Here is a 13,351-nt window from a genome sequence, read left to right as displayed (position 1 = left end):
GGAATCACGGTGGAGCAGGTCTGGGGTGTAGACCAAGAGTCTGGGTTTGCCAGGCACCGAGGCACAAGCCTGCCGCCCAGCTGCTCGGGAGCCTGGGGCAGAAGGATCATAAGTTCAAGGCCAGGCTGGGCAACGGAGCTAGACCCTGTCTCCAAATTATGGGTGTGGTTCAGTGGAAGAGTGTCCCTGGGTTCAATCCCCAGAGCCATAAAAGAAAAAAAAAGAATCCGGGTTCGAGAATGGTGCACCGTCCCTGGGACAGCAACATGGGGCAGGTGCTCCCAGAGCAGTATGGCAGCTGCTTAAAACATTAAAAATAGGATTCCCCTCCATCCAGCACTAATCACAGTGGTGGTAAGAAACACATAACATAGCTGCCAAAAAATGGAAACAACCGAACTCTCTGTGGATGAATGGATGGACATGCAAAATGTGGTGTAGACGCACAGCGGAATATTACTCGGCCTTGAAAAGGGAGGGGATTCTGACACAAGTCACAACACGTACGAACCTTGAGGACACTTTGCTAAGTAAAATAAGCCAGTCATGAGAGGACAGATACTGTATGATTCCACTTATAGGAGGGACCCAGAGTTGTCCAGTTCACAGTGATGGAAAGTGGAATTCGTGTTGCCAGGGGCTTGGTGGAGGGAACATGAGGGCTTGGTGTTGAAAGGGGACAGAATTTCAATTTGGGGAGAGTCCTTGAGATGGGTGGTGGTGACAATCACACAAGGTGAACGCACTTAGTACCACCAAATTAAAAACGGTTCAGATGATCAACTTTATATCTTGCGTATTTTTCCACAGTTAAGTTTTCTTATGGAGCGCAGGCTCGAGGCTGTCACATGTGTGATGACAGCGGGACACGCAGGTGGAGAAGCTGGGTGGGAGGTGGACGTGGAGGTGAGTGCCTACAGCTGCCTGCGTCCCCAGGATGCCTTAGAGAGCTGCAGACACCCTGGGAGCCACAGACACCCTGGGAGCCGCAGTGAAGACACTGGGAAGTCCGGGAATAAGTAGGGATGGAGCAAAGGACCTGATTACCCCCAGGGACCCCTCCCGAGAAGAGGAGCAGGAGGGAGGGAGAGCAGCCATCAGGGAGAGCAGAAGGAGCCCATGTGTGGCCTTGGGCAGAGAGGGTCTCCCGGGAGCTGGGCCGGCAGCTGCTCTGGACCCTGCTCTCTGGCCGCGACTTAGAGCTGGGGATGGTTCTACTGGATTCTGCAAAACTTTCATTACATCTGAATGAAGAAAAGAATCCGTGTGGCCCTTTGATGACAGTGATTTCAGTCCTTTGGTGACTGAGGCCCAGGACACATCCCAGAGGAGGAAAGGCGGGAGGCCGTCCTGTCCTGAGACCTTCCCTGCAGCCCAGAGGGGCCGCACCTTCCCCTCTGTCCCTTTCAGAGGTCCCCACGTGTCCTTCCTCAGGTGCCAACCCTCTCTGGGATGCCCATGTTCTCTGCCCTGTTGGTCCCCTGGGCCCCCTGACGGGTACCTATACCCTTGATCCACTTCTGAGGACGTGAGAAAGAGCCGCCTGTGCTTAGCGCCCCCTTGTACCAGGCAGTCGGCAGGCGCCACCTCAGGGAGCCATCGCGGCCGTCCTGGTAGGTGGGGTGACTTGGCAGAGGGGGACACCCAGGGCTGGGGTGGCTGGTAGGAAGTGGAGCGAGATCCCACCTGCAGCCCAGGGAGGGGCTGGGGCCCTCAGCCTGTGTGACCTCCTGTCCCCTATCCCCAGTCCCCCAGTTATGGCCCATCACTTCACAGGTGGACTGTCCTGACCAGCGTCCCCCGATGACCACCTCGTGCCTTCCCCTCAGATGGAGCCGCAGCCAGGCCCACAGCAGGGTCTCTGGCAGTGATCCTGGTCCTCACCTCAGCCTGCCCGGTGGGCCCTCGGGGATGGCCCAGCGGCTTGCAGAGGGCCTGGGGCAGCTGAGGGATGGAGAGCCTGGGAGGAGCCCCCGCCCTGAGGCTGCATTTGTGACACAAGCGCGTGGCCTTAATGTAGAGAGTAGGGAGCGGAGCGTGAAGTGGCCTTACGTGACAGTGCAGGAGCCGGTGATGGGGATTATGGAGATGGCCGAATCACCTCCAAAATACCTCCTGGTGGCCGTCCAGGGCCACAGAGCTGACCTGGAGCCCTGCAGACCCAGGAGGCCCGTAGTGTCGGGCAGGAGACCCCTGTCCCCAGCTCTGTCCCCATCCAGCTCTGCATGAAGAAGCCTTCATCCTGGGCCCATGAATAAACCAGATTCTACCCCAAACGGCCGTGAGATAGGCGGGCGAAAGCTGGCTTTGTGTATATTTTGCTCATATTCTACCACAGTCGGTGTTATTTTTATAATTAGAGCAAGTGTTGTTTCTTTCTTTTTTTTCAAGAGTCAAATGCATCTTGGAAATCACTCCCAAATAAGTAGCTAACCCAAGGCTTGGTCTCTGGGGCTTTCTTGAATGTCCCTGAAGGTATGCAGTGGGGGGGGGGTGGGAATTAGGGTGAGAACTGGAGTCCTGACTCTGACACCAATACTTGGCTTTGCCCAAGCTGTTCAGTAGCTCTGAGCCTCGGTTTTCCTCTTCTATAAAATGGGAATAACAATGGTATTTATTCCACAGACCTGTGAAAGTTAAGTGAGAGTGTGACGTCAAGTGCCCAGTGGAGGGCCACACACTGTCACCGTGGGCACGTAATTGTGTGCCCAGCACTTTCCCTGGCTGGCACAGGCTTGGTCCGTGTGGGGTTCTGGGCGTCTTACATGCAACGTATGTGCTCATCCACGCAGGCCTGACTCCACCCTCCAGCCTGCCAACCTAGAGCTTACTTAGGTCCTGTGTCCTGGCCTGGACTGACTCAACAGCGTCCTGCAGGAGGACATTGTTCCAGAGTGGTCTTGACAACCCTCTAAAGGAGCCCTTGGGGAGTGAACTTGAATTTCCAAAACCTAACACCAGGCCTGATGTGTCCACCCTTTGCGGTTTTCTTCAAGGTGATCTGAAGACACTGATCCCAATGTTAATTACCAAGGTGGATCAATGGAAGACGCTCACGGGTCCTATGCAAAGATGGGGACCCCAAGTCACCCAGGTATGTGTGTCTCGTCCCAGATCAAGTGTCCTATGGGAAACACCCACGTGCTCCTCACTCCCCCACAAAGCCTCTGCACAGCCCCGGTAGGTGGTCTGCAGGGCCCCTCTGTCACAGAGGCGGGGAGCTCCGGCTGTGCCAGGGCTCCGCAGAACCTCTGGAACCAGCCGGTGTGTGGCAGCAGGGAGAAGCGGCTTGTCCTCTGACAAAGGGAGGGAATAAGAGGATTTTTTAAAAATGATTAGCAGTTTCAAACCACAGGTCAGGACTTATTAAATAGAAAATCCTTTCAGTTGGGGGACCCTGGCTCCTTTGGATAGTGGAATGATCGTTGCATTGTAAAGCTGGCATGTTAATATTAAGTATTCTCTTATGAAATCATGTGTTCACGAGTGTTTCTTATTGAGTGTTGGGGTCTCACATTTTGAAATTCACCTGTTCATCATGTGCAGAGTTGTGCTTCAGATCTCACAAGTTGTGATGCAGTGTTTTGCACACTTTTGTAACAACCCACCAAAATGCATTTAACACTGCAAACACACACACATACATACGCACACACACACACACACATTTTTAAATACAGCATTCGCTCCTGCAGTACTGCAGGATCCACATCAACGATGTGCACTGTACTCTGATGCTTTCTGTTCTGTCTCTGCAGTTCCACTTTTCAAAAAATGCTGACTTGGACCAGGAAATTTCTTTTCCTAACCCACTGACAAATGTCCACTTAGAATGTTAAGGCACAGGTCACTAGGCATCGAGGGATAGCCATATCGCAGCTCACAGCGGAATCTGGAGCTCATACTGAGGATCTGAGGTCCAAGGAAAAGTCTGACCGAGGATCCGATGTGCTGCGTGACGCTGCAAGCATGTGCGGTGCAGGTCAGAGGTGTTTGTGACCCCAGACAGTTGGTGTCACACATAGCTCCGGCTCTGGGGAGAACCCAGAAAGTCCTCTTGGTGGAGGGAGGGCTGGAGAAGAGGAGTCGGTTTCCACGGAGCAGGCTGCACTTGCCGACCACGGCACAGTGGAAGCTTCTAGACTAGAAGACCAGTCCTCCCTGCTGAGCGTGCAAGTGAGTTGTGTGGGTGGGGGGGGATGTCCAGAAACAGCTCTTTCTCCAGAGCGGGGGACACACTGGTCTCCCTGGTAGTTCTCGTCCCATTTACCTTTTCACCTCTCCTTCTGTGACTGGTCTAAGGGAGACACAGAGTCAAGCTCCTCCCACCCCCATCATCGGCCTCCCAGTGGGGGCTGGGGAGTGCATTCTGAGGCTGCCTTGGTGGCCCACCCTCTCAAGGCACAGGGGATGTTCCACATTCCAGCACAATCAAAGGACATGGACAGGTGCCACAGTCCGGCTGCAGCAAAATAACTGGGGGGGTGACGAGCAACTTGTGTACATTGATGCAGCAGGAGTGGGAGCCGTTTATTGCAGGACAGGAGGGGTATATATACATTCCACACAGCTTATCTAATTAACATAAACTAGATACTGCAGTCAACCAATCAGGAGTCTCCACACTTAATGGCTCGCTGTTGTTACTTCACAAACCACTCCCCCTGGCAAAATGCCAGGTGCCATCCCGACTTGTTTACAGACTCTAACACCTGCTTTCAGTTGTCTTGGGTACGTACCCAGAAGTGGGATTGCCGGATATGATGGTAATTCTATCTTTAATTTTTTGAGGAACAGCCATACTGTTTTCTATGGCAGAGTTGAGATTTTGAAGAACTCCATTAGGAGGGGACTTAGATGTAAAAACACCATCTATGTGCCTCAACTGTATTATTGGATTATCAAAACCATATTCTTGCGGTGCACTCCTGTAATCCCAGTGACTCAGGAGGCTAAGCAGGAGAATCACAAGTTCAAAGCCAGCCTCAGCAACTTAGTGAGGCCCCGAGCAACTCAGCAAGACCCTGTGTCTAAATCAGATACAAAAAAGGGCTGGGGCTGGGGCTCAGTGGTTGAGTGCCCCTGGGTTCAATCCCTGGTACCGAAAAAGAAAAAAAAAACATATTCCTGTTAAAAATACAACCATCGGCAGCAACAGCTGGCACTTACCCCCGGTAGGTGTGGGGCTCTGTGCCAAGACCCTCCTGTGCCCCTCCTGGTCTAACCCTCTCGGTGCTGTTCTCCCACATGCTGAAGGCTGGGAAGGCCCGTGACACGAGGACCCGGCAGGGGACCCAGTGTGGCTCTGCCCGTCACGCCATCCGGGCCCCTCCTTCCCTCTCTCTCTCTGGAAGTTCATCTAGTGTTTGATTCTTTCGTTTTCTGTTTCAAATTCTGTTTTATTTCTGTAAAGTGAACAAGAACCTGGAAGGGGGACACGGTGGGCCACCTCTGGGTCAGGCGGCTCTGTCGGTGGCCCCCAGACATCCCAGTCACCATGACCTCCTGCTCTCACAGCCTCCGAGTCTAGTAAGGAGATTGCTAAGGACCCCACGGGCATCTTAAGATCACGTGGTGGTCTGGTCCCAGGAGAGGCCCCGCACAGAGCAGCATAACAGAGCCCAAAGACAGGACCCGGCCAAGCTGCCGCACTCCCCCGAAGGCCTCTGCCCTTGCTCCCTGGCAGATTTGACCACCTGGTGGCCACAAAGGGGAGGGCTGCCGATGGTGATACAATGCCGGGAGGATGAACATCAAGCACGTGGTGGATGCCACTGACCACCTTTTCCTCGCAGCACAGAGGATTCCTGGAGTCTCTTCAACTGTAAGTGGGCAGCGCTGAGGACTCCACCAAACCTCCTCTGGTCGGCCGGGAAGACAGTTCTGGAAAGGGTTAGGCGGGTGCAATGGCTCTCCACTCCAAAAACACTGTTTATCACGATCTGTGTAGACACTAACGACCCCGCCCTTCACGCCATTCCTCAGCAGGGGAGGGGAGCCCCACTTAACAGGGCTTCTTCCATTTGCCTGACTCGACAGTAATGACAACAATAATAAAACAATAGTAATAGTAACCAAAGACGCTGGCATGTTAGTTGGGTCCTATAGGATGGAATGTATCATTTATGAAACATCAATTTTTGTGTATCAGGTCAATGAGGAGAGTCTGACCACCCCTGACCATGTAACTCTGCTAATTAGTGTCTGCACAGAACTTGATCATTTTCCAAGAGGATCTGCAGCCACTGTATAATTCAGACCTCTTAAAATCCCCGCAGGGGACGCATCTTGAGGTGCCTCATCAATTACTTCGGCTGGTAGAATTAGGAACAGGGGCCAGACTCCCGGTCCCTGAACTGGTTTGGAATCATGCTGCATTTATGAATTTCTGAAAGTTTTATTGTAACCCCCCAGGAGACCAGCTCTCTCCACGGGGGGCCCGATGGGGCAGGGGCAGGCAGGCGCTTTAGGCCTTCCTCCTGTGTCACTCTGTGTCTGGTTCTCTCCATCCAAGCACTCGAGAGTGTCCCCGCCTCATTAGTCCCTTTGACTTTTGAGGTTTTGAGAGACAATGAAAGCCTTGTGGGCTCTTAGAGAGTTTCTGCAAACCTCCCGCCTTTCCCAGAAGAGGCTGGGTGTGGCCCTCCGTAAGTTTCCTGTCACTCTGGGAAGTTGGGTGGGGGAGGGTGGAGAAGAAAACTGTCTCCCATTTCCAAGGGGCAATCAGCAACAGGCTCTGGAGGAGCGGCTGGCATCCCTTCCCTTCCCACGGAAGGCACCCCAACCTGGACGAGGACGCCCCCAGGTCCCTGGCGCTTCCTGGCTTGGCCGACCCCTCAGGAAACCCATGGTGCGGGGATTCTCCACCAGGCAACAGGCGGCCATGCTCTAGAACATGGTTCTGAGAAACGTTTTCAGGATGTGACTGGAAGACACGTGGTCAGTCACAAGGGTCTAGTTCTTCTGGCCGCATCTGGGAGTCGGGCTCCTGTCTCCACCATCCCCCAAGGAATTCCAGCCTCCACAGCCCAAGCCCTTTTAGAAGTGGACTCCGCGCAGCGTTACACTCTGCAGCTGGAGGAGGAATCTGGTCTGGCTCTGAGGCCCCGGCACACACGCCATGCATTGAAGGTTATCAAGACGGCTGTCACCGCGTGGCCCAGGCTGCTCCCAAACTCCTGCACTCCTCCTGCCTCAGCCCCGAGGACCTGGCACTGGGACTGTGGCACATGTCACGAGGCCGGGCTTAGCTGACCTAGTCCACAGCTGGCCTCCAGAAACACCTGGACACGGGATCAGAGTCCTGTGTCAGAACACCCCTCAAAGGGTACAGGCTGCAGGGCTTGCTGGATTTCTAAAACTCTGGTTTCTTCAAGGATGGAGGTGCCCGCTAATTCTTTTTAGCAGGTCTTCCTATCTTGGCCACCATAACTCATTAAGCATTCTAGCATTCCTTTGTGATACTAATTAAGATCCTCTGCCACCTTGGAGTGTGTGTCCCTCCCCCAATTAGGGTATATCAGATGACAAGTAGGCCTCCTACCGTGGCTCTGTCACATTCTTTATTTGTGTTGTGTGTGTGTGGGGGGCGGAAATGGAACCCAGGGGCCTAACCACTGAGCCACATTCCCAGCCCTTTTTAATATTTTATTTAGAGACAAGTTCTTGTTAAATTGCTCAGGGCCTCACTAAGTTGCTGAGGCCCTGCCCCTAGGTATCGCATTCATACTTCAGAAAATCAAGAATAAAGGGAAGGCTTGACAGGGCTGACCATGGCCAGGGCCAGGGGTCCTGGCAGGTGGTGCACCTGAGAGGCATGGAGACCCCACACCGCCCCCCTGCGCCCCTCGCCCTGTGCATCTCTTCATCTGTAACATCCTTCACAAGGAAGGCAATGCGTGTCCCTGGGTGCTGCAAACCCATCGACACACCATGGAGCCCATGAGGGCTGTGGGAACCCAGATCTACAGCTGTCAGTCAGACAGCAGGGGGCCTGGAAAGGCATCTGAAGCCTAGGGACTGGCTCATGGCTTGAGCCCTCACCCTGTGGGGTCTGGTGCTGTTTCCAGGTGGGAAGTGTCGGAGCCGACCTGAATTAGGGTACATCCAGCTAGCGTCCGCCGCTCACTAGGGATTGATCCCTACATCTCTGGAGATCACTGGAATCTTCTCTGCTGCTTGTTGTGGTGTGAACAAGAGGGGGAACGGCTTTTTTCCTACATTTATGTTAGGTATTTCTTATTTATTTTTATTTATTTATTTAGTTAGTTAGTTTTTCTGGCAGACACAATATCTTTATTTGTATGTGGTGCTGAGGATCGAACCCAGCACCGCACGTATGCCGGGCGATCGCGCCACCACTTGAGCCACATCCCCAGCCCTGTTAGGTGTTTCTTAACACAATAAAAAAGTTTGAATTAAAATGATATTTTGTGGAGGGTACCAGGGATTGAACTCAGGGGCACTCAGCCACTGAGCCACACCCCCAGCCCCATTTTGTATTCTATTTAGAGACAGGGTCTCACTGAGTTGCTTAGCACCTCAATTTTGCTGAGGCTGGTTTTGAACTCTCAATCCTCATACCCCCCCATCCCATAGCACTGTGATTGCAGGTGTGCGCCACTGCGCCTGGCTTAAATTATTTTTTTTTAAAGGGAAAAGAATACAGACTCTAGAGTAGCAGCCTGCCTGATTCACATCCCAAGTCCACAGCTTAATAGCTGTGTGACCGTTGGTAAGTCACTTAGCCCCTCTGTGCCTGTTTCCCAGTTATTCAACTGGAAATAATAATAATACTTTGACCTCACAGGTGTGTTGTGAGGACTCCAGGAGCTGATCCACCTAAGGCCTTCACCACAGTGCCACGGGTTGGAAATATCCCATCAGTGCAAGGCACTCTCTCCCACTGGGGACAAGAACTGCCAAATTTGCACTAATGGAAGAAAACACAACAGTGACGACTGTGAGGTGATTGTAAGGCACTTGTCAATTTCAGAGATATGAAGGTCACAAACACACATCCTAGAATCAGGGGACATGGTGGCATTACTACCACGTGGTTTTTGCCCACCAGTCTGCCTTGTGTTCCCGCCACATGTGTTGCACTCACTGGGGTACCAACCACGAGTTTGTGACCTGAAACACCCTCAGTCCAAATTCTGCCCAGCCTGGGAGGCCAACGCTAAATGGTCACTTTCTGTGAGTCACTGCTGAATGAGTCGGAATGGGCGGCCCCCTCGGTGCTCCCATAATCCTTTGCGGCCTCTTGTTGCCAGGTGCCCTCCCTCGGCGTGTGTCCCTGTCTCTCTCTGGGTCGGCTAAGATACAGCCCCAGACCTTTTCATCTCTTATTTTGAGACAGGGTCTCACTAAGTTGCCCAGGTTGGCTTGGAACTTGCAATCCTCCTGCCTCGGCCCCCCAGTCACTGGCACCCAGACGACCTCTGTCTCTCCTGATGCTCCAGCACCTAGAGCTTGGCAGGCCCCTCTTAGAGAACTCAAGCTGGTTTCAGACACACCCAACCAACATGGTCCCCACATTGGGGAATCTCGGTGCTGGCTGATGGAGGGATGTGGGGAGCCCCCGTCACCCCTGGCTGAGGCTGCTCCCCACCCTTGAGCGGTGGGGGGTCTTGGTCTGGCACATCCGTGACAGCTGTGCAGGGCAAGAGCCCTTTACCCTCGCTCGGCAACGGGGCCTGCTTCATGCCCTACCTGGGCGTCACCTGATGGGGATGGGCAACCCCCTGAAGCCTGATTCCCCCCCCCTAATTTGGATAGAACATTCCATGGAACCTCCTTTTGTGTGTCCCCCTATAAAAATAAAGAGAATCTGGGTGCTCGCTCTCTTGCTCCTTCCAGCACCGCAGCTGACCTTTGAGTCCTGCCTTTAGAGACTTACGCTCGTGTGCTGCGTGGTTTCTTCACCGTTCTCTTAGGTATTGATACAGCCAGCTCCTCTGAACCCCGTTCATATCGCCAGTCCAGCCAGCTGGCGGTAGAAGGATGCTTTAAGTGCTCTTCAAGCCTGCGATGGGTGACAGGGCTGTCCCCTACAGCCTCCAAGGAAGCAGGGCAGCCTTCCTGTAGCTGTGGGAGACCAGCCACTGGAGAGTTGCTTAGCCTAGAAAGATCTGGAATGGGCTCCTAGGCTTCATACCCGAGCCTTTTTCTTGGCTGATCATTAACAGTATGTAACCCAGATGGTCTGGAGCAGGGGTTCTCGGATTTTAGCTTGAATCAGACTCACCTGGAGGGCTCAGCAGAACTCCCCTGGCTGCCCTTCTGACCTGCTGGGTTCTGATTCACTAGGTCTGAGCCCTGCCTCTAAGGTGACACCCCCAGCAGCCACTGGGCGAGATGAGCGCTAAGGCGTGGGGGCAGGTAAGGTGGGGAAAGAATCCTGGGGGGCGGGGCTAGAAGGAATCACCTGGATGCGGAGGCTTAGGAGGGAGGAACGGAAGGCAGAGGCTGGGAGGCCAGGATGAGCCTAGCACTGGTTTGGGCAGAGGGCTGCTGGCAGTGGGATGTGACGGGTGTCAGAGGAGGGCATCTCGTCCCAGATGCACAAGGAGGTGGTCCTGAGCCACCAGCCTGATTTTGAAACTTGTTCCTGTACCTGCATTTTTCTGCTCAAGGATCCAAAGTTTTTTCCAATTCTCCAAGTATGCTGGGACCACTGAGAAGTCCTGCAAGAGGGATACCATGTTAGCCAGGTCCAGGAGAACCAGGCATCCTCCCCGACAGGAAATAGGGAGCAGCTGCGGACTTTGAGCAGGAGAATTGGAGCAGAGTGGCCCGTGTGCAGTTCTGGATGAGCCCTGCAGTCCAGGGCAGAGGCAAGTACGGCCACACGCAGGACTGACTTGCGTGGACTCTCCTCTGTAGGTGGGAGAACAGGAGAGAGGCGGCCAGCCCTGAAGGAGGTGCTGGCAGTGCTGTGCCGGGCCCGGGGCTGGACCTCAGTTCCATGGCCCTCCTGGGCAGGTCTTGCCGCCTGACCTTGATTCCAGAATCCAGTTCCGTCCTCCTGCCTCGCACCCGCCTGGAGGAGACCCTGATGGGTCTGACTTCCAGGGTGAAGACCATGAGCCACTTGGGGAGTGTGCAGGGGAATTTGGACCATGGGAAATTGGGGCCAAAGCCTGGGTCAGATGGGACTTCACCTGAGAGCTCCTGACAGGTGGGAGGGCCGGAACCACGGGAAACAGTGGAGGGCACTGGGTGTTTGACCTGAAAGCAGAAGACTCGGGGCCTCACATACCCACAGACTTCCTGGGGGGTGGACAGACAACGGCTCCTCCCCCTGAGAGACCAAGCAGGCCAAGAGGCAGAGGTCTCAAGAACAGAAGCCCGTTCAACACGGAAGAGCTCCTGGCCTTGGCCTGTGGCCTCACCTGCCACGGAGAGTCCTGTGGCACAGGGCCCCGGCCAGGAGTGTGGGCTGTGTTCCCTGGGCCGGGCCAGGCTGCACTGCCCGTGAACTGCCGCACCTGTCTTGTGCAAGTGGCTTCACTTCTCCAGGCTTGTCCCTTAAAAGGAAGAGATTAGTAAATGTCCAAAACATCCTGGAGTCACCAGCAGGTCTCTATCTGTCTTCCCAACAGTCAGCAGCAGGAAGCCCAGGCAGGGGCTGGGGAAGCCTGGCTGATTCAGTTGGGGGGCAAGGCTTCCATGGAGTTGCGGTGCCCAGCCTCTAGGAACAGAGCTGCCGAGGCTGGGCCTGCCCTCAGGGTTCGCATTCAGGAGTCAAACAGAGAACTTGCATGCCCCAGTCCCAGGTGAGGTTGGTGCTGCTCCTTCCACCACACGTGGAGCCCCCGTTTCCCAGGCCATGGGAGAGGATGGTCTGCAGAGGAGAAGGTGCTCCTGGAGCGTCCAGCCTGGGGAACAGCAGCTGAGATGGGAAGGGTGACTGTGACAGGTCTCCAGCCAGCCAGGGCCTGAGGCCACTGCGCCCCTCACTTCTGACCAGCCCCTCATCCCAGAGATGGCTGTTGCCTCTTTTCTCAGCCAGGCGCCCTCTCTGTTCCCTGTTTCCTCTGCCTGTATCTCCTCACTGGTTCTGCCTCTTTCTCCTGCCTGTCTAATCCAGACGTCTCCTTGGACTTGGTGTTGTGGTGCCTGTTCTCCAGAGGAGGCACCCAGGGCTCTAAGGGGTGCAGTGGCTTCCCAGGACACCCGGCAAAGAGACAGAGCTGAGATTAGAGGCCAGGTCTCTCTGACTTCAGACTGAGATTAATTAGAGGCCAGGTCTCTCTGACTTCAGACTGAGATTAGAGGCCAGGTCTCTCTGACTTCAGACTGAGATTAGAGGCCAGGTCTCTCTGACTTCAGATTTAGAGGCCAGGTCTCTCTGACTTCAGACTGAGATTAGAGGCCAGGTCTCTCTGACTTCAGACTAGTTTAGAGGCCAGGTCTCTCTGACTTCAGACTAGATTAGAGGCCAGGTCTCTCTGACTTCAGACTAGACTAGAGGCCAGGTCTCTCTGACTTCAGACTGAGATTAGAGGCCAGGTCTCTCTGACTTCAGACTGAGATTAGAGGCCAGGTCTCTCTGACTTCAGACTGAGATTAGAGGCCAGGTCTCTCTGACTTCAGACTAGACTAGAGGCCAGGTCTCTCTGACTTCAGACTCTGGGCTTTTTTGAGGTGACTCAGACATTTTCCAGTTCCTGGGAATGCCAGGGGAGGGGTGGATGTGGGCTCAGACAGATGGACTCACACTTGGCAGGAGGATGGTCTTCCACAGGGGTCCAGAGAACCTTCTGGGCTTTCTTCACACTTCCTGGATTGGAACTGGAAAAAAAGCAAAAAACAAAACCAAACAAAACCAAAACAACAAAACCGCACAGGCACACAGCCACTCAGGGGCTGCCTGCCACGTGATTCCTGATTCACACAGACACAAAGGCATAACCCCACCCGACAAAGTCGCACAGTCCACAGTCTCCCTCCAGGGATGGGAAAGTCTCTGTTTGCGTTTCTGCCCAGACCTTCATAAATGTATTAACAATGCACCACTTTTTCAAAGGAAATAAAGGGCATGTTTTGCTAAAAGCAGAAGTGCGTGTGGTGAGCCCCTCCTGGGGCCTGGCCAGGCTTGTTCTGGGAAAGAATAAGGAGTCAGACATGGCCCCTGGGGAGGGGACTCAGGGACCACAGAGGAGTGACGCCCGGGAGCCAGGATGGCAGTGTGCACAGTGGTGGGGGCTCTGAGGGCACTTAGTGCCTTCAGAGGGTTCCGGGAAGGCAGCCTGGAGGAGGTGGCACCGCTCTGGGTCGTGGGGCTGAGGAGGATGTGAGTGGTCAGGGAAGGAAGGTGGGAAGGGCCTCCGGGCAGCAGGACCCA

The 13,351-nt window shown here is 54.3% G+C and overlaps 1 protein-coding gene across 1 annotated transcript in view; it reads left to right on the top strand.

Annotated features, from left to right (window-relative positions):
• Dglucy (D-glutamate cyclase) overlaps positions 1–13,351 on the top strand; it is a 51,886-nt gene that overhangs the window by 30,659 nt on the left and 7,876 nt on the right. Inside the window, 5 exon segments of the mRNA XM_026394251.2 lie at positions 2,997–3,023; positions 3,026–3,058; positions 3,061–3,094; positions 5,687–5,727; positions 5,730–5,824. Coding sequence (XP_026250036.2) covers positions 2,997–3,023; positions 3,026–3,058; positions 3,061–3,094; positions 5,687–5,727; positions 5,730–5,824 — 230 coding nt within the window.

Source organism: Urocitellus parryii, chromosome 6 (genome assembly GCF_045843805.1).
Source record: "Urocitellus parryii isolate mUroPar1 chromosome 6, mUroPar1.hap1, whole genome shotgun sequence".
Lineage (NCBI taxonomy): Eukaryota > Metazoa > Chordata > Mammalia > Rodentia > Sciuridae > Urocitellus > Urocitellus parryii.
The sequence above is the reverse complement of the archived record's forward strand: the minus strand, read 5'-3'. Positions and strand labels throughout refer to the sequence as shown.